The sequence below is a fragment of the Podarcis tiliguerta genome (assembly GCF_965153285.1).
Source record: "Podarcis tiliguerta genome assembly, chromosome: 2".
Classification (NCBI taxonomy): domain Eukaryota; kingdom Metazoa; phylum Chordata; class Lepidosauria; order Squamata; family Lacertidae; genus Podarcis; species Podarcis tiliguerta.
The window spans coordinates 23,538,627-23,566,497 of record NC_139535.1 but is presented as its reverse complement, the minus strand read 5'-3'; the positions used below and the strand labels follow the sequence as shown (position 1 = coordinate 23,566,497).

The 27,871-nt window shown below is 41.3% G+C and overlaps 1 protein-coding gene and 3 long non-coding RNA genes across 10 annotated transcripts in view; 3 read left to right on the top strand and 1 right to left on the bottom strand.

Annotated features, from left to right (window-relative positions):
* The window catches only part of LOC310671033, a 35,196-nt gene extending 27,199 nt beyond the window's left edge, over positions 1-7,997 (top strand). For all 3 annotated transcript variants that reach the window (XR_014507690.1, XR_014507691.1, XR_014507692.1), the window contains exons 3-4: positions 6,695-6,845; positions 7,884-7,997. This is a non-coding gene — a long non-coding RNA (uncharacterized lncRNA). The remainder of the gene's footprint in view (positions 1-6,694; positions 6,846-7,883) is intronic.
* Positions 1-27,871, bottom strand: part of PTPRG (protein tyrosine phosphatase receptor type G) — a 518,906-nt gene that overhangs the window by 13,547 nt on the left and 477,488 nt on the right. For all 5 annotated transcript variants that reach the window (XM_083424609.1, XM_083424610.1, XM_083424611.1 and 2 more), the window contains exons 15-25: positions 27,265-27,356; positions 15,847-15,943; positions 13,832-13,914; positions 13,466-13,600; positions 11,266-11,400; positions 9,698-9,861; positions 7,794-7,929; positions 6,654-6,800; positions 4,217-4,310; positions 2,385-2,461; positions 1,266-1,394 (exon numbers count right to left, since the gene is read on the bottom strand). In XM_083424609.1, coding sequence (XP_083280735.1) covers positions 1,266-1,394; positions 2,385-2,461; positions 4,217-4,310; positions 6,654-6,800; positions 7,794-7,929; positions 9,698-9,861; positions 11,266-11,400; positions 13,466-13,600; positions 13,832-13,914; positions 15,847-15,943; positions 27,265-27,356 — 1,289 coding nt within the window. The remainder of the gene's footprint in view (positions 1-1,265; positions 1,395-2,384; positions 2,462-4,216; positions 4,311-6,653; positions 6,801-7,793; positions 7,930-9,697; positions 9,862-11,265; positions 11,401-13,465; positions 13,601-13,831; positions 13,915-15,846; positions 15,944-27,264; positions 27,357-27,871) is intronic.
* The window catches only part of LOC310671155, a 54,441-nt gene continuing 37,981 nt past the window's right edge, over positions 11,412-27,871 (top strand). The window contains exon 1 of the long non-coding RNA XR_014507839.1: positions 11,412-11,717. This is a non-coding gene — a long non-coding RNA (uncharacterized lncRNA). The remainder of the gene's footprint in view (positions 11,718-27,871) is intronic.
* On the top strand, positions 23,502-25,756 carry LOC310671114. The gene is made up of 2 exons (XR_014507797.1): positions 23,502-24,329; positions 24,713-25,756. It is a non-coding gene; the product is annotated as an uncharacterized lncRNA (long non-coding RNA).

Sequence of the window (27,871 nt, the reverse complement as noted above, 5' to 3'; positions counted from 1 at the left end):
GTGTGAGAGAGATTACTATTATAAAAGGGAATTTTGATGAATAAAAACGAATTTTCCTTAAATATTCTGCTTATATTTAATTTTTAAAATCAGGACATTAAAAAAATATCACACGCCCCTCATTCTTAACAGCATTGATCCAGATAACCTGATTTAGGTTTGGGAAATCCAACCAAAACAGAACCTGCTTAGGACAGCACAAACTTAGTTAAGGGCACATAACTGTTAGGGTCTACATCTTACCCTGAATTCAGTGTGAATACCTTAGAACAGGGGTAGCCAACCTGGTACTCTGCAGATATTGCGAATGAGAACTTCCATCAGCCATAGACAGAAGGGTCAATGGTCAGGAAAGATGGAGCTTGCAGTCTACAATATCTGGATGGCACCATGTTGCCTACTCCTGCCTTAGAAGATGACATTGTGTCCCAACCAGTGACGAATGCTGGCAGAGAAAGAGCCCTGGAGCAGATGGAAATGTGGGCTCGCTCTCTTGTTCTTCTAATCAGTTTTGGAGTTGATATACCAGAAGCCCACAGTTCCAGGAGAACTACCACCAGAGTCATGGGAAGAATACAGATTCTGTTCCTGTGCCATAGTCTTCAAATCCATTAGATATTATGGGAAGCTGCAGATAAATTATGACTGCCACTTCACTGCGCACTAAGAACCAGTATGCCAACAACTCACTGTGTGTTTCTGTCTTTCTACACAACCAATCAACTAGGGTAACAACTGATTAGGCACCTGCAGTAATTTAATGGAAATGACAACATACTGCTCAGCTGTTTCGTAAGATGCCCGTCTATAGAGCTCCACTGCAACAGTAAACAAAGATATTTTACATGTTCTGTTGTTCAAAGAAGATAAGGGCAGGCAGATATTATTTCTCATTGGCATTTGAGAAAGAGAGGTCACAAATGGAGGTTGATATCCCTGAGGGGTGACTGGTGCAAAAGCGCTAAAGTTTTCCTTTCCTTTCGAAAAAGCTCACTGGATAGACTTTGCCTTCACAGCAGGGCAGCACAGAACTGGGACATTTTGCAGTGATGCTGACAGAACACAACAGGTTTCCTCCCTCCCACTGTCTTCCCCCAACTTCTTTCCCAGGCGTCTTTGGATACTGTGGATTATAGAGCTGTTAAAGGAGACATCAACTATGCTTTGCATTGAAATACAGCCATAATATGTAGTTAAGTGGCCCAGTTCTTGCTCCCTGCTGTGATACATCATTAATATAAAGTATGCGGAGTTAAATAACTTACAAAGCTCTGGTTATCCGGAAGCATGACAATGATCTGTGCATTGTGATCCCAGATCATTCTCCAGAAATCTTTAGTCGTGTGTGGCAGGGGATGCTGTGTAATGATGAACTCGTTGCTCCGATAGTAACCCTTTTAAAGCAAGAACCAAATGCAGCAGTTACTCAGTGCATAGAATAGTTTGGAAACTTCATGGATGAGAGCAGACAATACAAGTTTATTAGATTGCTAAATTTTCAAAGCTCCCTGCTGTGTTAATTTATCCTAAAACAATACTGGAGAATATATAAATGAAAAATAAACTCTATAAACATGTTTCACTTAACTGAATAGTTTCCACCAGGAACGGCTACCCACTGAGTGTAGAGGACCACAGTGGAAACAACTAAGATGAGCTGCAGCTAATATTTGTTTACCCTAATTAAAAATAATGGATTCAGCACAGTTATTAGATATATTGCCTTCCTTCTGTGATGCCACTTGTTCCAGTTTCTGGTACAGCAAATGTCACTTCAGATGTTTTTTTTAAATTCCTCCAGTAGAATGACATTGCCAATGACAAAATATGCAAATGACATACAATATGCAACTATGAAGACTATGACTGGCCAATGTAGGGCATGGCCCATCCCTCCTGCACAGCAGCTCACAGAGCAGTGCAAGCAGGGCAGGATCTCCACAGGACTGAATGAGCCTTTTAACTACACCATAGTCCTTGGCTGGGACATATATCCATTGCAGCATGCTGGTTATTACCTGGAATGGGAGATGTGCTAGGCTCCTCTCATTCTACATAATAGCTGGCATGCTTTAGCGAACATCTGCCCAGTCAAGGGCTGGCAAGGGAATCAGAGTTAGAAGACTCAATTGAAACTCTGTGGTGATCTCATCCCATGAGCTGTGCATGCAGGAGAGGATGAATTGTGTCCCTAATTCCCCAAGTTATAAAAAATGAATTTCTTTTAATTCTAAGCAGCACTGTATAACGTTTGTTGCACACAGTGGCTGTTCTTTGAAAAAAAGAATCACCTCATTGAAGAAGAAACACAAGAGCTATTTGCAACAATAGATAAAACCAACTGAACAATTTTATATTCAGTTACTTTCTGTTGATTTTCTTACCATAATATAAGAGGCATTAATGTAATCAGTTCCTTTCATTCCAGGTAATGGTGCCAGTCCCACCCTTGCTCGTTCAGCTGTAAACAAACAAACGAACAGACGAAAAGCCCCTATCAAACAAAACTCACAATCTTAGCACAGCTATCAGAAAACAACTCCTATTTCTCCCAGGGCCAGACTCAATATCATAAAATTTGCTGAGCTCATGCAGGAGATAAAGCTATAAAAATGATAAAATGAAATGTTTGCACAAGGATATAATTTCAGCAATAAAATTTTACTACTTTCTGCTATCCCCAGATGCCAAATAATAGTTAATAGCGAATTCCCTCTCCACTATGAAATTCACCCAGGGCCTTGGGCCAGATACTCCCAGCCTAATTTACATCACAAGTTTGTTGTGAGGATAAATAGAGTCAGGACTATGTGCCTTGAGCTCCTTGGAGAAAGGGCAGAGGATGAAAATGTAATAAATGAAATAAAGATTTGATGATGATCAGATCATTTATGGGCAAGTGCACACAACAACATTTGATTTATTTTTGCTGCTCTCATCCCTTCCCAAAAGTAGCGACAGCAACAGCTACTTCCCTAACTTCAGGGCAAGTCAGCAGCTATCCTCTGAGAACCACATTAATTGAAGTTAACTACCACAGAATGCACACACACAGCACTGGATGTATCTAGACCAGGCATGTCCAAAGTCTGTTTCGAGGACCTAATCCAGCCCGCTGGTCGGTTTAATCCAGCCCCTGTGGTAGTTTATTTCCTGGGGTAAAATCCTAAAAAAATCTCATCACTTATAAATTCAACCCTAAAAATGCTAAAGAACTTTGGGGTAAAATCCTAAAAAAAGGTCAACAACTTTGGTCGGCCCTCGCGGCCCTTCACTTCATCAAATCTGGCCCTCTTTGAAAAAGGTTTGGATACCAATGACTGCAGAGGTAGCCACGCTTAGCAATTCTTTTGTGGAGTGAGCATAAAAAACTTCAGCAAAGCAGATAAGCAAAAATACTTGGATTTCAGCTGATTTAGGCCACTGGTGTCAATGACCCCAGATAAGTTTTGCCTCCCAGCCATTGAAGCGCTTCTAAGGATCAACTTAATATTTCAGATGTAATATTTTTACTGTAGGACTAACACAGACAAATCATCCTTAATGATGCATGCCCCATTTACTTATTTAGATTTATTCACCCATTGGCATGAAGAATTGGGGTGAATTACAACACCTTGAAAACCAATGCCATAAATATTTGGGACCTGCAACAAAAGTTGCAGCGTGCAGACCTCCTGTTCAGTGTCCCAGCCAGCCATGCTCTCCTTCACAATACTCTGTTCCATTCCCACGCCTACCTAGTTTTCCATCTCCCCACCAACAAACAGCATTATATGGCTATTGAGCATGGGCAGAATGCATTGAGCTGTTTGCGGGGGGGGGGGGGAGAGTCTTTTCCCTTAGGATTTTTTCATCCCTAAAATTATTTTGCACTTCTGAAAGTGATGATAATTGAATTTCTGCAGGAAAAGACAAGTGAAAATTCCTGGAAGCTGTATGAAGTTCCCTGGAAGTATCTGAAAATACTTCATCACTATGTTAAACTCTCATACTTTCACTTGGTTCAAAACTTATTTGTATTTAAGCCTTGGAATGCATTAACATGCATCCAGCATCAGGAGCCACAAATCAGATTTATATTTAAAAAGAACTCTGACCCAATAGCACAAAACAATCCAACTGAGGGCCCACATCACTTCATGCAAACACAATTCAGAATTTAGCACAAGGAAATTATTCAGCACAACAATCAGACTTTAAGATGTGATCTTACATGGCACAACTGATGAGTTCCTGTTCTTTTCTTTGTTGCAGTCCTTCTGAGCACTGAAGCACTCCACATACTTAGCATTGCACTGCATAACCAGCTAAAAAAAAAAAAAAGCAAGCGTGATGAAGTCCTTTGCAGTTCTTTCTCTTTCTCACACACAAATATTTCTTATTTCTGGAAAAAAATGCATCTCTGGAAGACTAAACTGTAAAATATGCTAAAAGCATTCAAAATGCCAAGATGAACTGAACTTTCTGCTTAAAGAAAGGTACTTATACAAACACATGTTGGGCCCTCAAGTTTGTATAGGTCTCAATTATATCACGCAGGGTAAATGAAATTCTATTCCAACCTGGTTTGACAATGTCGATTTGAGTTCTGCTGAAGACATATTGCAAAGCCCCAAAGATATATGTAGGTCAGAACAGGTCTCAGGAAACATAAAAGCTCTCTCTGTTCTTTTATAAAACATCAAAACAAGACTACGCCTAAGGAATTTTTCCTCCTTGCTGCAATTGTCAACCTGAATGCTGCAGCTGAGATCAGTTATTCCTGGGCTTGCCTATTTTGCCTGCCAAGTTGACTGTGATACTTTCATGGTAAAAAGTGAGCTTACTGTGACTGCTTCTCAAGATACTTCACAGACAAAATCATCACATATTTTGTTCCCACTTGGACACCACAGTTAGTGATGTTAAATTCTCAAGAATAATCTTTTGGAGAATATTCTTGAGAATATTCTTGACTAAGTATTGAGAGTATTAGAGAATTTTCATTTAAAATAGAATATTCATTTTAATGCATTGAAAATGATAGAATTCAATACATTCAGAATGATATAATTGTTAATGTACATGTTTATTAATGGGTAAACTTGTTCAGATGGCAACCAAAAATTGTACAGATACTTTTATTCAATGGGGCAATAACGTGAATTTACATTCTTTGAATTTTTTGCACCAAACTTGAAATTGAAAATTCAACGTGAATGACTCACCACTAACCGTATATTTAGTAAAGGAACCACAGTGAAAATATATAAGCACAAGCTTACTTGTCACATGCAAGTATCAAATAAAAAAGTAAAACATGTTTTCTGGTTAAAGTTAAATCTAAGGTGATGGCTCCAGTAATTGTCATGCTAAGGTTTGGTATAAGAAAACTCAGTAGTTAAATCATATTTTATTTTTCCATTAGAACATGTACATATTACAGGACATGTCAAAAAATACAATTGGCATGTTAAGGTTTAATACAAGTAAATTCAGTAATGCTCCTAATAGCTCTAACACTTAATAACTGTTTTGGTGACTAAAACACAGCTTGATAAACATAACTGTATGCGTACATATAAAAAAGAAGCCATTAACATTAAATATATTTTCATTATATGATAATATAATGTCAATCTCTGGTAAATGGCACCTTATACCATTGAATGTGGAGAATATTCTCCAGAGAATTTTCTAGCAGAGAATATTCTCACCTCACATCACTAGCCACAGTTAATGCAGGTTCAATAAGTGTAAACCTGGGTCCTACTTGCTCTACTTTTTATGGATAGTTTTTCACTTGTGTCACTGAAGATGTGGACAAGATCAAGGTGTTACTTTTAGTACAGAGAGCCCTTAACAGCTTGAGACCAGTTTACTTGTGAGATCGCCTTACGTTACATGTGCGCGCTCAATCGCTTCAATCTGCAGAATAGGCACAGTTACAGATGACACACAATACTCATACCACAGTTGTCACAAATCAATCTTTTAGTGTGGCGGCACCTCTTCTTTGGAATTCTGTCTATTGACATCAGGAAGGTGCTTTTGCTGTACACCTTTCATCACTTGTTTAAAACATGTTTCTTTAGCCAAACCTATAATGGCACGTAGATGCTGATGTGTTTTAGATATATGTTTTAAATGTGTTTAAAATTCCACCCAGTCTGTAATATTTCATTCTTAGGAAAGGTGCTTGAGGGTGCAGTGGTGATAAACCTGCAGGATCTCTTCAATGACACAGATTATCTTGATCCATTTCAGTCCCACTTTAGGTAAGATACAGGATGGAGATGGCCATGGTCACTTTTGTGGCTGACCTTTTCCAGAAGCTCACAAGGGAGTGTATCCCTGCTGGTTCTGCTGGACCTATCAGCAGCTGTCAGCACCATCTATCAGGTTGGGATAGCCTCTGATCCATTTCCAGGCTCTGAATTGAAGGATGAGTATTATGTCCTAAATGGCATAGGACTGGGATATTTAAATGCCCATCTACTCCTAGGTGAACTTGCCTTACACATTAAGACAACTTCTGAGGTGTAACCAAAAGCCTTTTCATCAGACCATTCCTCCCACCCATCCGCATTGATAAAGTACCAGTTTTGGTCTGATCACTTTATCTTCCTAGTAAAGGCAGCAGGGCTGAACAAGCTAAGAATGAAGCTTACCTTGAACTGTTTCTCTAGCCGAGTCTTTCCTCCAATTCCAGGTATGAGAATGCTATTAACATAGCTATGTAGCTGGTTAGCTGAAACTTCAGTCTCTTTCCCAAGAATGGCTTCCAACAAGGCATCATGAATAAAAACATACTGCTCCTAGAATGCCAGGAAGCAAATAAAGAATGAAGAAGCAAGCCCATAGTAAGTGGAGCATAGCTTCTTTAAAGGCAACTATTATATTTGCAACAATCCGACTGTGTGAAAAGCGGTAGTTCACCTCTGAGTGAGGTTTGTACATCTACAGCTCTCAGAAGGGCTTTCTTAGTGCTGGCTTCCTGATTTTGGAATGCCTTCCCCTCTTGAAATCTGGTTGGCACCAATTTTGGTTGGTTTTGGTGCCAGCTGAAAGCTTGCCTCTTTAGCCAGATGTATTAGGACACTGATTTTTTGAGTAAGGTGTAGAGGTTATACTGATAGATTTTTTAAATATTTCCAATTGTTCAAATTGGAACTGTTGCATCGCTAATTTGATTTTATGTTCCGTGTACCCCAACCTGGATCACTTGCTTAATGAAGGGCAAGTTAAAAATGAACCAACTAAATAAAAATTCTGCTTAGATAAATCTTCAGATTTTCCCCATAGTTATCTCTGCTTGCTTTTTTTTCTTTTCCAGCTTGCTGTTCTGCTTATTTTTTTTATGTATTGAATTTCCTTTTTCCTCCTGTACGCCTCAGTTCCCTTCTTTTTCTAAGACTATTTTCTCCTTTACTTTTACAAAAAGTGGTGGTAGTGAGACTTGCATCAACTTTAATCAATTGCTGTTCACCTTTATGAAAGTTCTCTGTGTTATAAAATATACCTTGGCATACTAAATGCCTTGTGCATACTAAAGACTGTAAGCTTTTGGGTCTAGCATTTTGAAAATTCTCTGTGAAGTGCTTGGTTTATTTTAAAAGCAACACAGTTGCTAAATAATAATATGACAACTACATGCATTTGCAAACTGAATTCACAGAAAAACATAAGAAATGCAGTATGTAACCAATGGAGATATTCCAGTGGAAATTACACTTGACAGACCCTCTTGCAATATTTAATTGGTGACAATAGCTTGCTGCGGTAAAAATAAATGTGCCTCTGTGTTTTACCTCTGTCTGGACGAGGTAGTTGCGCTGTGTCCTGATGTGTTTCAGGAAACCCAGGGCGTTAACTGTGCTTTTGTCTTTTATCTGTTGCAGCATACTGTCTATAACAATGTAGGTACCAGTCCTGCCAACACCAGCGCTGACAAAACAGAAGTTTCAGGAGAAAGGCTAGTTAAACACTAATAAAGAATTGAAACACCATGCTAATATTGATATACAGTACATGCTTCTTTTCATTCACAAAGTCTTGCTCTTTAGATTTTCTATAATATGCAATGGCTAACTTTCAATTTGCTTGTAATTGCTGGGATCTTAGGTGTTTCTTTGAATCCTTGCACAAGGAACCTTAGCTCCCAGTGAATGCAGCTTCTGGGCCAAAAAAAGGTTGGCCAGTCTTGCTCAGCATTTAAAGACAGGTCAGCTGGTAAGATTCATTTTCAGCTAGTGATACTCTCCAGGTTTGAGAGAAACAAGACTATGTGCAACTTGAGCCGGGGTGGTGTAGCGGTTAAAGTGTTGGACAAGGACCTGGGGTGCAAATCCCCGCACAGCCAGGAAGCTCAACTTTGGCCAGTCACAGCCTCTCCGCCTAACGTACCTCACAGGGTTCTTGTGGGGACTAAATGAGGAGGGGGAGAATCATGTATGCCACCTTGAGCTCCTTGAAGAAGAAGGAGGGCTATGAATGCAGTAAATAAAATAATATATTAAATAAATATGTGAACATGCAAATATCTGCAAATTTAGGAAGTACATGTAGCACACACAGCTACTCTTTCCCAAAAAGGAGTCTTACATTTTGCAATCAGAACATATTAAGGAATCCCACTGATGAAAATAGGATTCATTTACTTTTGCCCTTTCTGACAATTAAGGTAAAGGTAAAAGTACCCCTGCCCGTACGGGCCAGTCTTGCCAGACTCTAGGGTTGTGCGCTCATCTCACTCTAGAGGCCGGGAGCCAGCGCTGTCCGCAGACACTTCCGGGTCATGTGGCCAGCGTGACAAGCTGCATCTGGAGAGCCAGCGCAGCACACGGAACGCCGTTTACCTTCCCGCTGGTAAGCGGTCCCTATTTATCTACTTGCACCCGGGGGTGCTTTCGAACTGCTAGGTTGGCAGGCGCTGGGACCGAACGACGGGAGCGCACCCCGCCACGGGGATTCGAACCGCCGACCAAGCTATCGGCAAGTCCTAGGCGCTGCGGTTTTACCCACAGCGCCACCCGCGACCCACAGCGCCACCCGCGTTCTGACAATTAAAAACCCCCAAAAACAATTTAAAAAACCCAAAAACATCTAACCCTTTAGCGGTAATTCAAAGATAAAAAAAATTAAGCCAAAATGTAAGACTACAGCATGTTAAAACAACAATACGTTAAAAAGTCTGGAAAAGTTTAAAAGTCTTCATCTGATGAATTCTTTTCTGAATCTGTTGTGGGTGAAGAAAAAGTTGCAAATGTTCTTGAGCAGCTGTGGTGCGGCATAGGGCGGTTCTGGATTAAACCTATTCAGTAGAACTTGAAAGCTCTGTCCCATATAATGACAGCAAGTGATCACAGCATGAAATCCTGCAGCAAACTGCATAATCCTCTAGAATTCAATGAAAACTGCCCAGTTCTGCTATGGATTACAGAATTATCAGATCCCAGAAAGTCATTCATCTGTATAAGAGAATTTCACCCAGCAATGTGATGTGCTGTGTGGAACAGTGAATAAACTTGTATTGGACCAGAGAAATTGAAGTTCAAACTGTGGTTCAGCCAATGATTCAGCCCTATTGCAAAATGGATATAATTGATTGTAAAGTGCACGATACATATGGGAAATACTGTTATGCTCTACTTCAGTTGTATATTAATCTACAACATGTTGCACCCAAAATTAGACTGAACTTGCCCAGCTGTACCTGCAGTGCACAACCACTGGGCCCATCTCAGCAGTCCTGGCTGCAGAGGATCTTCTTACAAATGTCAGCACTGGCAGTGCATATTCAGGCACACCCATGTCGGGCCACTGTGTGTAGTGATACTGAATGACCGTCCTTTCATTCTGTCGTCCTTTAGGGTTCCCCTAGTGAGCCAGAATACATGAAACACATACAGGAGGAAAACATATTAGTTGGGGATTGAGCTGTACCATGTTCAGGTGTGAGATAAGCTTTAACCAATACCAATTCCTCTATTATTATTATTTTTAATTCATTTTCACCTTTTACAAATACTTTAACAAGAGAAACAAAATCTTTGTAAGTCCAATTTACCTTCCCCTCGACTTTCCTCCTTTCTGCAGTTATTTATTTTATATCTTTTTATTACTGCATATCTAATTAAAATATATTTACTAATTATCCCTTATCTTCCCCTTCAGTATCTCTTATAGCGCATGTTTATATCAGTCCCACTAATGTTTTGATTTGTTTACAGTGTATCTTCAAATAGTCAATAATCCCCCCCCCCATTCTATTTTAAAAAGTCTCTCTTCTTGATTTCTTATTCTCCGGTGAGTTTCTCAATTTCTTCTTTTGACTTGCTACAAAAATATATAAATAAAATCACAATACTTTTCTACAACAACTAAATCACTGGCAGAAAGGTTGGTCTTTCCTGGTTTTCCATGCCCATGTGCCCCACACCTGACATCATGTTTGGTGTAGGTGTGGGCAGGTGGAGACATAGCTGGATTGGCTGCTTGTGCAGCAGATCCCTGCAAAAAGCAGGATTGAACTCTAAATGCTTGAGCTGAAAAATAGGATTACATAGACAAAACAACTGCCTAGCAATGTCTCTCATTCTACAAGCACAGCCATTATTCAAATACCTGCCTCTGTGAGACCTTTCTTTGTGCATGTAGGGTAGTTGAGCACCCCCAGAACCAATTTACTAGTAGAGATATCATCCCATGCCAGAATGAAAGCTCTTCCATTTTATGACAGGATGCCATTGTGGCACTGAGGGCTTTGGACCTTGGGGTCTCAAATTTCAGTGGGGCTCTGTGCAATGCCTAAATTTGGCACCCCTAGCCTCTTGTGGTCCATTCTAAAGCATAGTTGTGACATGCCCGAGGCTCCATATCCAGTGTGACCGAACCACAAAATTGCGCTCCCCTAAATCTGGCTCTGGGGTGGGGCCCCTGGAACATTTGAGGACCTACTGCGACTGACTGGTTACACAATATAAAGTTGCTCAACTCTGGAGTGAACTTGACTCTGCAGTTGTTTCAGTTGCAGAAGTATCTAATGTAAAATGTTGGTGATATGCTGTGGGATCAGTTTTAGCTTATGCAGTCAGCTGATGTGGACAGGGTGCTGGTGGCTACACAACCATCCATGTGTCCTCGTCCCCCATCCCTCCTGGCTTATTAAATCTAGGAGAGCACATTTGACTGGCTGGGTCCAGCAGCTGTGTATATCATACCCAACAGCAGATTCCTAGTGTCCATCCTTTGTCCAAACCACAAGGCAATAACACTTCTCACCTTTTTCATTTTTGCATTCCTGACTGTGAAGCGGCGGACTGTATAGCAAGCATGTATTTTTGTGCTCTTCAATGTGACAATGATATTGCCATATTCTTCACTGTTTTCAGATGGCCAGTATTGGTCACATTTTCTCTGAGAAAAGACAGAGTAGCATAGGATATTAGATTTTGAAGCATGCGAGAGAACACAAGACCAGCAACATGCTAGAAAAGTCTTCCCTTCTTTCTTAGATGATTCTGGCCTGAAACCAGTACCAGCTGATGGGCCAGCTGAGAACGCAGGGAAGCGGTTGTCATCTGGAGTGCCCTGGCCCCAGTTACCTTTTCTGCCACACAGGGAGTGAGTGTGAAAAACAGAACAGCAGAACCATATTCCATCAGCAGCTGGAGTGGAAAGCTGCACCTGAAAGTTGCCTCCCCTTTGTGCCATCTCTTAGTGGAATTGCAAAAGTGAGTGCTTCTCGTTTTCTTGGCCTTTTGTTGAACTTAGGTTGCAAGGGCACATTTGGTTTGAGGGTTCTTTGGAAATGATCATTGCCTGCAATGCCCAAACATGGGAAGGTGTGGATGGGGGATGGTACATTTTACTGGGGCCTGGAGAACTACAAGGTGGGGGCAACCCAGGGTGCAACGTCATTACCAGAAGAACAACTGAGGCTACGTTGCAGCCCAGAGAGACTGCGCTCCTGCAGTTAAAAGGAAACTTGCAGTTTGAGGGAGAGATTTGTGCTTTTCCTATGTGACCTGCTCACTGAAGAATCATCAGTCTCAGAGTTCCTTCTGCAGAGGAAGGAAGGACGGAGAGTTGATGGGGAGGACAAAGCAGAATAGGGATATTGATCCTAGGGCTAGAGGAAGTCAGTGCTACATGTAGGATTTGCAGGCCCAAAATATATGTGAGTAAATGTCTACTTCATAAGTATCCTACAGATCTTCCTTAGAACTTTCCTTGTGAAACACCGCACCTCAAAAAATCTACTTTGGGAAGAGTGTGTGCAACCTCTGCTTATCTAACTAAATTAGATTTACCAAAAAAGCAGCTAACTTTGGGTGCAGTGTGTGTTGCCCTGGGCAAGAACATTAAGCTACCTAATTATTTTGTCTATTGTGTGCGAACTTGCAAGGTAAATTGACTTGGGTGAGATAATTCATGATTTCTCAATGAAAAAGGCCAGAAAAATAAATCTCTGAAGTAAACTGATCTATTTATGAAACATTTGCAGCTTGTTAGTCTTCTAAAAAAAACAACCCAAAATCAAAGCAACAACAGGATAACAACTTCATTACGATCAACTAAAAAGTTACAAAATAATCAGCAAGCTTCAAATAACTCTTCTGCTACCAACAATGGCAAATAGTGTGTATATATTTGGGCTTTAGTAAAAAGGTCCTAATGTGGACTGTGCTCAGTCAGGCAGTTACCTCAGGTGCCAGATGTGGGGTTATAAGAAGTGATAGTGGGGTGTTGGAAAATGGAGTTATTTGTGCCACACAGCCTGCCCTGCACCCCTAAATTAGCCTGCTGTCCTCTGATGAAACGAGGAATGCTGACCAATTACCAGTGTTGAGGTAAGAGTCAACTGCCAATCTGGCTGGCTTCTGTACATGGAATTGTTCTTTACCTCGGGCAGGCAAATGCCTTTGGCCAGCTCTGGCCATGGTATAATTTCAGAGAGGCGGAAAGTTTAATTAAAATGGAAACTTTTCCTTGGTAACATGCTATTCTATGTATGGGTTGGGATCGTAGTATGTATGTGGCAGGGGGTCTGCACTGCAAGTTTGTACTGGGCTCCCTAAAAGAATGCTTGGACAATTAGCCCTTTTCTTATTGCTGATAGCATGAGTGCTAATGTTGACCTCATTTCAGTCTCTTCTCTGGCTTGTAGCATGAGGATTGGTCTTTTTAGAATGTTCTGGATCTGGCTCATTTCCTGCATTTTTAAAAAAGAACCCTCAGATTGCTGTAAGTGGCTTTGAGGTGGTTTTTTTTTTTTTTTTTGCTATTTGCCTGTGCTCTTGTATGTTGACTGTGAGAATAAGTTCACCAAGGTACTGGGCATTTGTGTACTTTTGCCTCAGCCTATCACTGCTAGAAGCAAGGCTCCAAGCATCACCACCACAACACCCATCCCCTTAGTCTTACAGACCACATAATCACAGCGAGAAAAGTAGCTAGTGAAAAACTGCATTGCCCTTACTCTTCCTTTTTCCACAAGGTTTGTAATCATGATGATAATTCCAGTGTTTTGCTCCCAAATCATTCTCCAGAAATCTTCAAATGTAGACTTTAAAGGTCCTTGGGTGGCAATGTAGGCTTTCGCTTTGTTGTAACCCTTCAAAGAAAACCATAAGGCAAAGCAAGATAAAGTATCTGCATGGCAGTCATATTAATAATGTATATATTGCAGTGTGAGATGCCTTTCCTGCTGAACGTTTGAGGAGTCTGGAGCTAAAGTTAGTCAACAAAACAACAGCAAAAAAACCTTCTACAAGTACTAATGGTTTCTATTTCTTCTGTAGGACAGTGTTTCTCAAAAGAGAGACGAGAGCAAAAAACAACTTACATCAACATAATTGGCATTAATGTAGTCACTGTGCTTCGAGTCTTTTCCCGGCAAAGGTCTTAGCTTCACTCTACTGTGATCATCTTCAGGAAAGATAACAAACAGGCACAAAACAGGAAAACATATTAGGAGATTAAAACTATGGAATTCTTAAAAGGACAATTCCCTAACCAGAAAACGAATAAGCACAACTCCCATCAGCTCCAACTAGCATGGATGGCAAATGTCCAGGGCTGCTGTGAGTCCAGCATCTGGAGGAAACCTTCGTTGGCTCTTTTGGGGCTAAGCCATTCTTTCCCTAAAGATTCTTATTACTTATTAAATTTATATGCTGTCCTTCATTTGAAGATCACAAAACTTCTTCCATTCTCAACTGCACCAGTAAAATAATTTGCTTTCCAGAAAAAAAAGTGGCAGAAATGGTCAGCTAAGGGATTAAAAAGTTCTGGGCTTGTTTCTTTCCAGAGCACTTGGAAATGTGACAAACCCATTAGCAAGTCTGGGAGAGAATGGAACTAGCAAGGATTGTCAAATATGTACTTCCCTTAAGTCGCTTTTCAGAGATTAGCATACCTAGATCAGACAGTAATTCTTTTTTTTTTTTTTAATAATTTTTTATTAATAGGCCAATCACATCACATTGTTCAAATCACATTAATTCCAAATTATACAGCCAAATTTTAAAATTTTTTTTGGGGGGTACCCATATATCAAGCTCAGCACGAGTCCAAAATTCCGGATGACTCCAGACCTCACTTATTTGCTGCTTTTATTAGACAGTTCCATCCAGTTCGATTCGGATAGATCTTTATCACCTTCTTTCTCTTCTTGTTGTTATCATTTATTCCTTTCTTTGCGATCTCTGATGGTTTTCACAAACAGATTGAAGATTTAGCGTCTCTGTGTGGGTATGCTCTGCCAGACTCATATTATTCAGGAGCGACCTCTGTTAGTCTTCGGTCGGTCCATTATTTTTCCCAGGCTAGCCATAAATCAGGCGATATCGGGGGCTCTGTCAGGTCAAACTTGCATTCCAGCCTTCTTTCCTTTTCAAATTCCTGAATCTCCTCCCCCTCGTCTGTTCTCCTGCTAGCCTGTCTTTGCGAGACGCCATGTTTTTTTAACTGCGTCATAAGAATTTTCCTCCTTCTCGCCTTTCAATCTTCTCGTATTGTAATCCTTTCCCCACACAGTTTTAAAGTTCTGTTTATGTTATTTAAAACGCAACGATCTTGTTTCTTTCTAGGGTGGAGGATTATTGTAGTCATGTCATGTAAAGAAATTTAAGAGGGTTTTTTCCTCCACCCCCCCCTTCGTTCCAGCCTTACGTTCTCATGGTGGTAATTCATCAAGAGATTTACTTATCCATCCGTCGCTCCCGGTCACAGAGATGCATTAGTCAGCAGTCCTTATCTCGAGCCTTACTTGATATATGTGCTTCAGTCTTTCTTCCAATCCGTCATTGCCAATTAGTCCAATTCTAATTCCAGACTGAAGCAACTAGCACGCGCTGATTGGAATCGGCGTCGGGAAGATCTGAATCCATCGAGGGCTTTTGCCAAGTGTTCCACACCCCCGTCTCTCGGATCAGGGGGTGCATTGTGAACACCGCTGGCAGGGCAGGCCCCCCCATGCCCTTGGGGGGGTTTAGGAAGGCTGCCTACTTCCCATAGCAGCCCCTTAATACCTCGTATGGGTCAGAGAGATGTTATTGTCGGCCATCTTCCAACGCGCCACCTAGTGGCCCCCGATCAGACAGTAATTCAGCTGTGAAATCTTTAGGCAGGATTGCTACTTTCTAACCAAAATCCAAAAGTATCTAATGTCAGACTGTCAACATCCGTCCTCTCAGAAAGCATACCTAACAGGGGCATCTTGTCCCTTGGATGAAAACAAACTTTCGTCACTCTGACTAACCTCATGCTGAGCAGACAGGCATTCTTACGCCAGTAGTATAAAGTGTATAAAGTGGACACTTTTTGTTGCTCTTGTCTCTTAAGGCCTTTACTACTCACATGCTAAAATGTTGATGTATCTGTTTTTGTGCTTGTTGTCGGGGTGATTGGAATGTTCAGCGGTGATGTTCATGTCGGATGTACAACGCTGCACTTCCTGTTAAGAAAACAATTACATTGAAAAAGGCAGATGAGTGCAAAACATTTTGTCTGTCTCATTTTGCAAGCAGCTCATTCAGAACACATTGAAATGGTGGGTGTAATTGATTCTCTTCGCCCATGAGAATTCTTTCAGCATAACACTGCTTAAACATATCCTAGTTCTATTAAGGATATTGCCTGGTTCCCAGTATCTGATATAAGTCCATGGTGATTACAATTCATTGTGGTGCAACCTCCCACCCACCCACCGCTTTCCCATCTATCTAGAGCTCCCTTAATAGCAGCCAGAAAGCAATACCAATGTGGTCACAGGCCTTTTGCTAGCCATTTGCCCAAGGCTTAATTGTAATTAGATCACTTTCAGAAGCAGGAAAAACATAGCCAAAATAGCAACTCTGCTCTTAAATAAAAGAGGGGTCTGAGCAAGTTTTATGCCATATAGCAACTCACAGTCATAATTCCCTAGGTCTGGTAGAGGAGTGAGTGCCTACCTAGGAAATACAAAGCAGTACAGTAAGCCCACAACTTATAGGGGGTTACATTCTGGGGAATCACCCCTAGAGCCAAAAACATGAATAGTCAAAACACATTGGGTGCAATGGCAAGTAGGATTGCAGAAGTCTTTTCCCCTAGATGCCCGTCCACTTTTTGACCCCTTTTTAATTTTTGTAAAAAAATTGTTTGCCAAGCACATAAAACTGAATGCACAAGTTAAATGCACATAAGCTGCGGAGTGACTGTATTGAAGAAGTACTTGCAATGTAGAAGGGACTGAATTTACAGTGTTTCACAGGGGCCCAATGTGAACAAGGGTCCCAATGTATCATTAGAGTTAGTCACCAAAATAGACAACAAAGGGGGTAAAGTGAAGTGAATAATGCAAAATAATCAAAATCAGCACATCAACATAATTAAACCACCTAAAATGTGACAACTCAAATATATATAGCCACAGCAGCAGGCACAGTAACCTTCCAACAGTTTGACTTCATCTCCAAAGGCGTACTCCTCCATTGTCTCTAGACAGACAGATGCCAACACACACACACACACACACACACACACACACACATGTACTAGTTTCATTTCCCCCCTTAAGATTTGAGTGATTTCTTGTTTATCACATTCCACATTGAAGTCAGTGTCTACTTTGTAGGCACTGTCTGTCTTCAATGCTTTTTTGTAACTTTAAATAATAATTAAAATATGTTAAAGTTTTGATATTAAATAATATCAAATTAAGTTGGACAACACAGTGATTACACAGTCCTACGTTCCTCTTAGTCAGAACTGTCAATTCTGCCGTTTATTTTAAGTGTCCTAATTACATTTTAAAGATCTTTTTATAACAATGTAACATTGTTGCTTCTTTCTAGGGCATTTTCTCAATGTATTTAGCTGAATTTTATCCAAAAGCTACTTCTGCAGGGTGCCGTCAGTGCCATCCGTTTCCCCTGTCCTCCCAAGGGTTACAAGATGCCACACTGTTTCATACCCCAGGCTTCACGTGTTAATACAGGAGCATCCTAATAAGGGAAGTCATTAGTACAGCACAGCTGCTGCAATGATGGAGTAGGAGCTAAGTGACAGAGAAAATTATCACGAGAAATGTTAGTGAAACTGCAGATGTAGCTACAGTGCAGGATTAATACAAAACTGTCATAAAGAAGTGACAAGCCAATTCATTGCCCTCCCTCCTATCTAGCCCCAAAACATTTACATTTTTTGGAAATCCAAAATATCACAAGTCCAAATATAATTAGAGGCATTTAGACTCATAAAGCAGTGGCATTTGTATTTTTATGGTAAGCAAATCCCCATAGTTGTCCAGAAGAAATAAAGAACAAACAAAGAAGCTGAAAGGGGTATCAGGTCTAATCCTTACATGGAACAATTGACACTTATGTCACTGGTTATATATTCTAGAACAGTGTTTTCACACCAGTAGTTCAGCAGAGAAGGGATTCAGTGATTTAATCCAAAGGATATTTTTAATTATCAACCATTAATCACTGTGCTGTTTCACTACCCTCCCACTTTTTACATGGTTCTGTAAGGTCTGCAGATTCTGATGATGATGCAGTCATCATCAGAAAGAACACCATCAAAAGAGCACCATCAAATGTGTGTGACACTTTACAGCAGGACTAACCAACACAGTGTCGTCCGGATGTTGGACTACGACTCCCATTATCCTCAGAAGCTGGGGCTGATGGGAGTGCTGTTCAACAACATCTGGAGAGCACCACATTGGCTACCCTGCTTTACAGACTTAAAATGAAAGTCTCCAGTACAATTGAATGACATTCTATGAAAAAAATAGTGATCCAACTTTATCTTAGCGTGTACTGTAGAAGAAACATGAATGAAGCCAGTGAGGATTCAAACTTGCTGTAAAAAACACACGCTAGCATATTAGAAATAGAATTCAGTCACTGTTATTGAATGACCTCCCATAAATTTACATAATGCACATAAATTGGATCAGTTGCCATTACATCTTGAAGGACCTTTCAGGTGGGACTGGTTTCTAAGGTCAGTAACTTTAATTAACCTCACTGATGCTTAGGGTTTATGGTTTTGTCTGCCTTACTGCAACCTCAGTTCAGTGGCAGATTTATATATATGTGCAGTGTGCACAGAATGGCCCCATGCAGATGAGGAACCTACAAGTTATCCGTATACATTGTTAACTGAGCAGATACCTCTGAAACGACTACAAAAAGTGAACGGTCATTGCTGAATTCTAGTAGCTTAGTTTGTTGCATTTCCCTCATTCTTCATTTCCCTACTCCTTGATTAAGGTCAGTTGAGGTTGGTTCATTAGAACGACCAGGGCTTAGTCCTATGAAGTTAAATGTCAAGCAATTTTTTTTAAAAAAAGGTTTCCTCAGAAGCTCAAAGCTATACATTTTCCTGTCCCATACATCCTTCCACAATCCATTTGTATGTAGAAGGATAAGGGAGACATTTCTGCCAATCTCCCGTTCTTTGGCTAATCAGTTTTCTGCACCACTCAGTCAATCTGAGTCCAAAAGTTTTGCTATGGCTTGGAAGTTCCACCCGCCTGCCTCCAATACAGGCAAAGAGGCCATTGCTATCAAGCAAGCAGTACCCAGAAGGAAAAAGGCGGGAAACTGCAGCAGAACATCAAGGAGTGCAATACTTGACCCATCAAGCATTAGCATACCCACTGAATGTGAAGCTGAAATCTATGGCTGCCTAACACCAGTGATGACCAGTCCAAGACTGACCATATGAAATGGGAGAGTTCAGCACTGATGGTCCCACTGGTTGGTTATCATGGCCCATCAGGATGAGAAGCATGTGGGGAAAGGATAAAAATGGCACTCCTGCTTGTTGTAGTTCTGGGCAGGATGTGCCAACTCTCCACTACTACAAACATCTTCCTCAAGTCAAAGAGGCAATTCAGTGGCCAAGGGGTGGTCCCCAATAACCTGGAGATCCTACCCCCACCATTCCCTACCATACAAATGAAGGAACAGAGGAAAGGAATAGCACAGATCAACGGAGGGAAGGAGAAAAATACATACACTGACAGGAAAAAGCAACAAGACAGGAGAGGAGGATGCTCAAAACTAAACACTTGTAGTACAAAGAGGAAACAACCTGGGGAAAAGAGTGATTTTGAGAAGAGAAATAGACTGAAAGCATTAGCCCTCACTGAGAGCAGGTCGGGTTGGTCAGGTGAAAGGACTGACTTCTGCTTAAGAGGAGTCAAAAGGCTTGAGAAGACCCTGCCTGATCCCTCTAGTAGATGTCATACCACTTGAGGAATGCCTTCCATTTGGATCTGACAAAGTTAGAAAAGTAAGGAAAGTTGCTTCTTCACTTTGAACTGCCGTTTCATTTATAGATGATTTGGGCCGACTCACAATGAGTTCAGAAGACATGAGTCAGGTGCTAGGTCACATATTAAAATTACATTTGCGGGCTTTCAGGGAATAACCATCAACTCAAGGAGAAGGAACTAGCAAATACTCTTGGTTGGTTGGCTTATGTTTGAGTAAGAACTGTATGCATTCTAGAAACATGAAAGAGATTGCATTGTCATGCTTAATTTATACAACCTGAATCTATGTCTTGGCTTGCTTTCCTATGTGTTTGTTCTTACATAAGGAGGGAATCCTTATGGTGCTTGGTTAGCAACTACAGCTCAGACCCTAAGGAACCAGGTACCCCTTTTATATCTGTCCTGACACAAACATTTTAAGATGTCAGATGAAGCAGAAACATGCCATGTTTATTTAAACTTTCCCAAATTTAAATAATTGGAATAAATACGACAGAAATCACAATCCAGTGGATTTTGCATTTTGGATTTGAGACTCAAAGGTTTTTATATATTTTTAAAATGGAAACTGCACTCCAGGTGGTTTAAAAAGTTAGCTGTGCTCTAGCTTAGGTAAAAGCAGGAGTCAGTGGTGTAGCGTGGGGGGTGCAGGGGGGGCCGGCCACACCGGGCGCAACGTCTGGGGGTTAGGGTTAGGGGGCACAAATCCACGGGTTAGGGGGTGCAAATTACTTGCCTTGCCCTGGGTGCTGACAACCCACGCTACGCCACTGGCAGGAGTAGTTAACCTGTGACCTCCAGATGATGCTGAACTTCCATCATCCCTGGGCACTGGCCACTCTGGCCTGAGCTGATAGAAGACACAGTTCAGCAACATTTGGAGGACCACAGGCTGAGCCACCCCTGGTTTAAAGCCAGTATCTAAGGAGATTACATTTAGTTATATATTTAGTAATATTTATATACCATTTGATCAGCAAAAATGTCTAAGCAGGTTACATTACCATGTGCTATGATTACCTTACTAATTCTTAAAAATATATAGAAATATTCCCATCACCCCAAATTTCTAACAGTTCAAATGCAGGACCACTGGAGTGTAAAGCAACAATGGATTGCCTATTTTAGGATTCTGAAGGGAAAGCTTTCTGGCAGGGCTGCACTAGATCATTCTTTTTCCTTATTCAATTTTTTTGTCTCACTGGTTCATATGACATTCTCAGCGTTTAACTTCCCAAAACGCTAATTTTGTTTAAAGATGAACGGTTACGGTTCTTACTATTTTGTCCACTGGAATGTATTGTCGGCAACTCTGGAATCCAACACACTTGGTTTTAATCAACCTTTAGTCACAGTTAAAACTCTTCTGTGTCATTATGGCTAATTTAGCTTTTAATTATATTGTCCGTGCTACCACTGATTGGGATTTAATACATCCAGGTTTAATGACTCATTCATTTTCAGTGTCCCTCTGAAACAAGTTGCTGATTAGTTTTATAAACTTCAAATATTCTTTCGCTAAATTTATGTGTAAAATCCAATTGCTACACGTCTGATAATCCAACATAATGAGCTAGAAATTGCTCCGGAATGGCTGATTGCATAGACATTCTGATATAACTTCAGACAAGTGAACAAGTTACGACCCTGAGAGCAACATCATAATATGGTTTCCCTGTCAATTGAAAAGAACTCTGAGACAAAAAAAAATTAAGCAGTAAAATCTATACTTGTAAGAACATGCAAATGCTTCCCTCTCCAATTTGTAGCTATGCAACAAGGTTCTGTTTGCTTCCTTGTGCACTGAACTGTAGAAAGGCTATTTGGAAATTTCAGAAACCACTCAATAAATAGATGCAAAGTGCAAGAACCTCTTCTACAGGCCTCTGTGGCCCAGCAAGACCTAATTCAAACAAAAGCCAAGCTTGTGAACCTGCAACAAGTTTAATGGCAAAGCAAAGAAAGGGTTGGGGCTAAACTAGGGTGGATTAGCAAAAGTCCAGGCCCAGCCCAGGTGAGAGCTAGCTTCTCATAGGGCTTTATTTTCTGTCTGATACTTAGGGACAATTGTGTTACAAATCCTGGGATGTAAGAATGTGAGAGGTGTGTGAGAGTGCCCTTCCCCATCACTGTTTTTCTTGCCTTCCAACGTGTGGAGGGTGACTGACTGCAGCAGGGAGTTTCTTATATCTATGGGGGCTTCTTGCATGTTTTGGGAAATTGAAGTTTCCAAACGCCCAGGAAGCACCCATGAATACAAAAAGCTCCCTGCTGCAGACAGTTGCCTCTCCTAAGTTGGTAGGCAAAGGAAACCATGCTGGAGGGAGGGCAAAACTGGCACACTTGCCCTTTCTGCTACACACACACACACACACACACACACACACACACACTGCTCTTTTCCAGAATTTGTAACACCTCCATGGTGTCTGTAGAAAATAAGACAACAATGACTCTACAATGGAAGTAGCAAGTGACTGCAGTTGGAATAATGCTACAGCTAAGCAAGCTGGGTTTGGGAGAGTGCGAATGATGAAGATGGGTAAGGGTATTTAATGACATCCACACCTTGTTGGATCAGACTGAAGTCAGTTCAGTCCAGCCTATGTTTTCAGTAGAATACCATCCAGATGCCCTTGTACTCAACACCTCATAATCAGAGGTATACATCGTTTATAGATTCCATTTTAACAATAGCAGTTAAAAGTCTTCCATAAACTCATTTTTAAAATGCAGTTGTTTCATCTCTCAGCTTTATCACATTCTTCCCACACTACAATGTGGAGGAGATACTAATGCTAACTTAGATACTAATGCTCCTTGCTAATGTTGCAAGGAGTGCTGAGATAATGTATGTGAAGGATTTTTAATGGGCTGAAGCAGGGGTAGGGCACCTAGTGCCCTCCAAAGGTTACTGTACTGCCACTGTCTCATCCTTGACCTTTGGCTGAGCTGGCTGGGGCTGATGGGAGTTGAAGTTCAACAACATCGAGAGTGCTAGAGGTTTTCCAACCACTTTTCTGAAGCACTATGGGCATGCTTATGAGCAGCATTATCTTTTAGCCACCACTCTTTGGGGATAATCTGGTATTATTTTTTAAAAAGGAATTAGTGAGCCATAAAACTATTGCTCCTGTGGAAGCTATCAAGTGCAGAATTCTTCCACCAGATTTTGTGGACTTACGGCTGTTTTCTTAGCGTCTTTTTTTTTTGGGGGGGGGGAGACATTGAAGATTTTTCAATGTATGTGGGGGGATAGCTGCATTGCTTGTTTTTGGGTCAAATTCCAAGTTGAGGGCTGGATCACAAGCCTTGTGCTTCCACAGGCAACAGACAAGGCTAGGGAGATTATATTTACCACTGCTAATCTTTCTAGCAGAAAAGATGCCCAACCCACTAATGAATTTGAGGCAAACAAAATTGTATGGGTTCCAAAATCCAATACATATTATGCTATTATAAACATTCCATGCCAGCACTTTGGGGATTTCCTTGCTTAATCCTCTTTCATGAGACGTGAAGGACAGAACTAAGAACAACCTCCTCCTCCCAATATTCAAGTAAAAGCCTGCTTAAAGTTCCCAAAGGGGAATATGGCGAGAGGGATCTACATTCGAAGGGTTGAAGAGTCTTCTTACATTTAAACTCCCTAATGGCATGATTGCCCAAATCCTCTACTAGGTTGCCAAAATGCAGGCAGAAAATATTGGAGCTCAGTAATACATAAACAAATAAAGGATAACTTCTAAGTTAGAGAGCAGAAGAAGCAGTGGAGCCCCAAATAAAGACAAATATTCTACCACTACTCTGTTAAGTTTTAAGCTTTTGAGAGTAAATCTAGGACACAGAACATTCTATCGTGCTTTTTCTTCTTATATCGTGATTTATGAGGAAGAAGGAGACATCTGCCAAAGGATCCCAAGAGGAGACACAAGTTTGCATGATTGTAGAACCATCCATGCCATGTTTTTTTCCTTCCAATTTCCTCCTTTTTTCCTATTTCAGTCTTGAACACCAACCCCTTAATTTTTGTTTAAGGGGGTTTCTATGTGGGCAACTTATAAAGCACAGATCTACTATAGCCCAGTTCCAGCACACCGTGCCTAAATCAATGTCCCAGAGATGTCATCAGACTTGATGAAGATATGTGAATAGGGGTGGACAGAAAGGTTTATCAGTGGTTCTTGTCATCTGATTTCCAAGGCAATTATTATGGGAGGACATATACAGACAAGAATTCCATCTAAGGGGGAAAGCACCTAAGCTCATCACAGTGGACTTTAACAATCAGGCAAGGTGTCTTAAGGTTATTTTGCAAAGGGAGTTTGAATGAGAATAGCTCTGTGCTATAATGCATTACCAAGCCTCATCTATTGCTGACAGAACTACTGTTCTGGACTGAGGTAAGGTATCTCTTGTCATGTCCCACATTGTCCTGGCAGAGCCAGCCCAGAATTGGGCAGGACTTCAGGAAAAGTACAGGTATCTGTTGCTGGTCCTAGTTCTCATGGGGTCAAAGAGAAGTCAGCAGATATGAATAACCATTCCAAGACCACCTTCATGGAAGGTAAAGGTAAAGGTAAAGGTACCTCTGCCCGTACGGGCCAGTCGTGTCCGACTCTAGGGTTGCGTGCTCATCTCACTCTAGAGGCCATGAGCCGGCGCCGTCCGAAGACACTTCCGGGTCACGTGGCCAGCGTGACGAAGCTGCAGCTGGCGAGCCAGCACCAGTGCAGCACACGAAAACGCCGTTTACCTTCCCACTATAAAGCGGTCCCTATTTATCTACTTGCACTTAAGAGTGCTTTCGAACTGCTAGGTGGGCAGGAGCTGGGACCGAACGACGGGAGCTCACCCCGCCGTGGGGATTCGAACCGCCGACCATACAATCGGCAAGTCCTAGGCACTGAGGTTTTACCCACAGCGCCACCCGCGTCCCTTTCATGGAAGGTACTTCACTTAATAAGGTGGCAGGTTTGGAGGAAACAATGCAACCTGATTGATATACTCCCCCCTCCCCCGAGAATAGCTCCAACAAGATCACACCCATGAAGAAAGATGGCAGCATGTCTGAGCAGAAACCCAGAACTGGAGGTGCAGTGCTCATCTGGTAGGATGAAGTCAACTATCCCTGAGAGCCACCCATGAAGTAGGATCCAGATTCCTCCCATGTATAATATCAGGGTCTGATATCAGGCCAGGAAAGGGTGGGAGAGAAACACCAGCTATGAAGCTACTCATTTGGGGCTACCCAGCACTGAAGCAACATCTAAGCTTCCTGTATTCTGCTCCTTAATGGACAGACTCCCTACTACCTTGGTCAACCGGATCTCTGACTTTTTATTCACGTCCCCTTGACAACTTGAATATCAAACGAAGGGAAAATTCACAGCTGATTTTCAATTGTGACTGTTCCAAGAAGGGTTACCTTGGTGAGAAGCAATTAGGAATGTGGCAAAGGTATAGAAATCAGATGGTGTCCCATGTCTGTCATGGGGAAGCCTAAAAATAGTGGCCTATGTGAAGGATAGCCAACATTTCCCAGCAGCCCTAGCCAGTATGGCCAATGATCAGGAATGATGGGAGTTGTAGCACAACAACATATGGAGGGCACCACATTGGCTTATGCAAATCCCTTATGGGTTCATTCCACATATACTTTGTGGGAGTGAAGAGATTTTGGCTTTGAAATAGCAGTTTAAAAATTATTATACTTCCTTTAAAAGAGATACCCAACTTCAGAAATCAAAACTAATAGGCAAAACAATATTTACTGGGTAAGTAAGAGGCAACAAGGGCATTCTGAAGCATTCTGAAAGGCTATTTCAGGAATATATCCCTCTGCTGCACAATGCAGACAGAAGCTGCCTCGCTTTTTGTTAATGGCAGCGATTTCAGAGACAGATGAAGCAAAGCCTACTTTAAGTCAGTGCAAGTTTACAGATGTGTAGCTGATTATTTTGAATAATTAAATGGTGTCAAAACCAGCTGTGATGAATAGCACTGGGGTCTCAATTCATAAATAATTGAGGAGACGGCATTGCATTTGATCATTCCCATCAAATTCTGCTCTCCCGAGGATAAATGTTTGTCCTGAATACCATCAACATTGTTAAATGCCTCAATATCCCTGTTCAGTCATCCAGCCAACAGTCAATTTAACTAAATCACTTTTAACACCTCGCACAGTCGCTGTCCTCATGAATACGAAATGCTTATGATTGGCACAATAGGGTCCCCCCCCCCTTTATTTTGGTTCAGTTTTTGAATTATCAGACAGTGCGCCTCATTGCAAAGGCTATTACCAAAGGGCAGCAATAAGACGCTTGAAAGGGCCGTGCTGAAGAAAACGGCTGCAGCCTTAGCTTTGTTACACTGAGGAAAAGGGTGTTCAGCATCAAAGCAGCCATTTTGTGCCAATATCTTATTAGTAAATACAGCTGCCTTTTATGACTCAGTCATGACATTTTTAACACTTGGTTGCTAAAGCATGTCATGGCCCCCAAACCATATTTCTCTCCTCTCACCCTGGCAAGATGGCACAACAGCTGCACACTATTTTTGGCTGAGAGGGCTGGGAGAGCCCTCCTTTCTGACAGTACTTTCAAAGCTCCACTGTGATCAGGCTGAAAGGAATGCGGGGAAGCAGAACGGTTAATACTGGCTTTTGGAATAACTGTTTTAGCTTATTAGAGCCTGAGTCTGCCACCATCATTAAGCATGAAACTGTGTTTATGTAAGCCACAAGGGTCTGTAAACCCACAGAGTGCCCGCGACTGTGACTTTGTTGCGCACACAGCTGCACAGCTATCAGCATTCCTGTATTTAAACATCTTCTTTCGCTGCCATTATTTCTGTTTCAGTCCCTAATACTGAGCTCTCCATTTTACTGTTATCACAGTTTTTATAGTTATAAGATTTCTTTCCCAGCCTTCACCATAAGGTCCCAGGACAGGTTACAACAATATAATAATAAAAACGGGGAAATTAGTTTACAATCACAAAACAAGTTACTCCTTACACTCACTTCAATATGTGGAACTTGCACTTCTACAGGTGCCATGCAATATTAGTTCTGAATTTGCAAAGAGTCATTCCTTTAGTGTTTCTAAACCATCTTCAAAGACCTGTTGTGCAAATGGAAGTCCTAGCACAGGGCTGACAGGGCCCATTAGGTGAATCCCACCCAAACGTGTCTGTGGGCATTGCAGTCACAGTCTCTTTCCTCCTTGCTTGTCTACTAGGAGGCTAGCAGTTGCAAGGTTCAAGAAATCCCACCGAACATCCCACATATAACCTTCATTACAGACTTCAGGCTGCTTTGTCTTCCATTCTGCCTCTTTCCCAATCAGTAGATGCTCACAGGCATTAGGACTTCTTCAACCCTTCTATTCAGAGGATCACTTGAGTGCAGTTGGACCTTCGCTCTTCCAAGGCTGCTTGAGACATTTAAATTAAACACCATAGAGAAACTTCCAGCGCTTAAGGCTGTAAACACGTACCTCAAAGTCTTCTGAGAATCCATGCTGGTTGTTGGCATACAGTTCACTGATATGCTTAACGAACTGTTTGACAGGAATAGCTTCCATGTCATCTGAAAAATAAAAAAGATACTCAGCTCTACAATTAATATTTTCTAACAATAACAATTGTCCTATAAAGTTAGGCAATAACATCTCTACCTAGATGCTAACAAACAGTGTGCGAAGATGGTTTCACGTGCCTTCACAGCTGATACTGGCCCCACTGATGTTGGTGCAAACTTAATGCTCAGTTTCTGTATTATCACTTTCATCCAGCACTAAGTGACCACCATGTTGCTGCTGTTTAGTCAAGTTTTCATTTAATTGATCCTACTGACCAGAAATGGTTGCTTTATTTCCATTTTATGAATAAAGAACATCCATGAATGCACAGGAAACAAAGTGACCCGGGGCAGGTTGCTGATGGAGAAACTACAGGCAACTCCCCATTTATGGTGTCTGGTGGATTTTTTGTTTTTTTAAGGGTTTCCAAAGGGTTAGATAGAGGGTTTTTGCAGGCTTTTTCAATGGTGTTCCCACTATACACAATTTCACTTAAACGTGCAGTGCCTTGGAACATAACCCC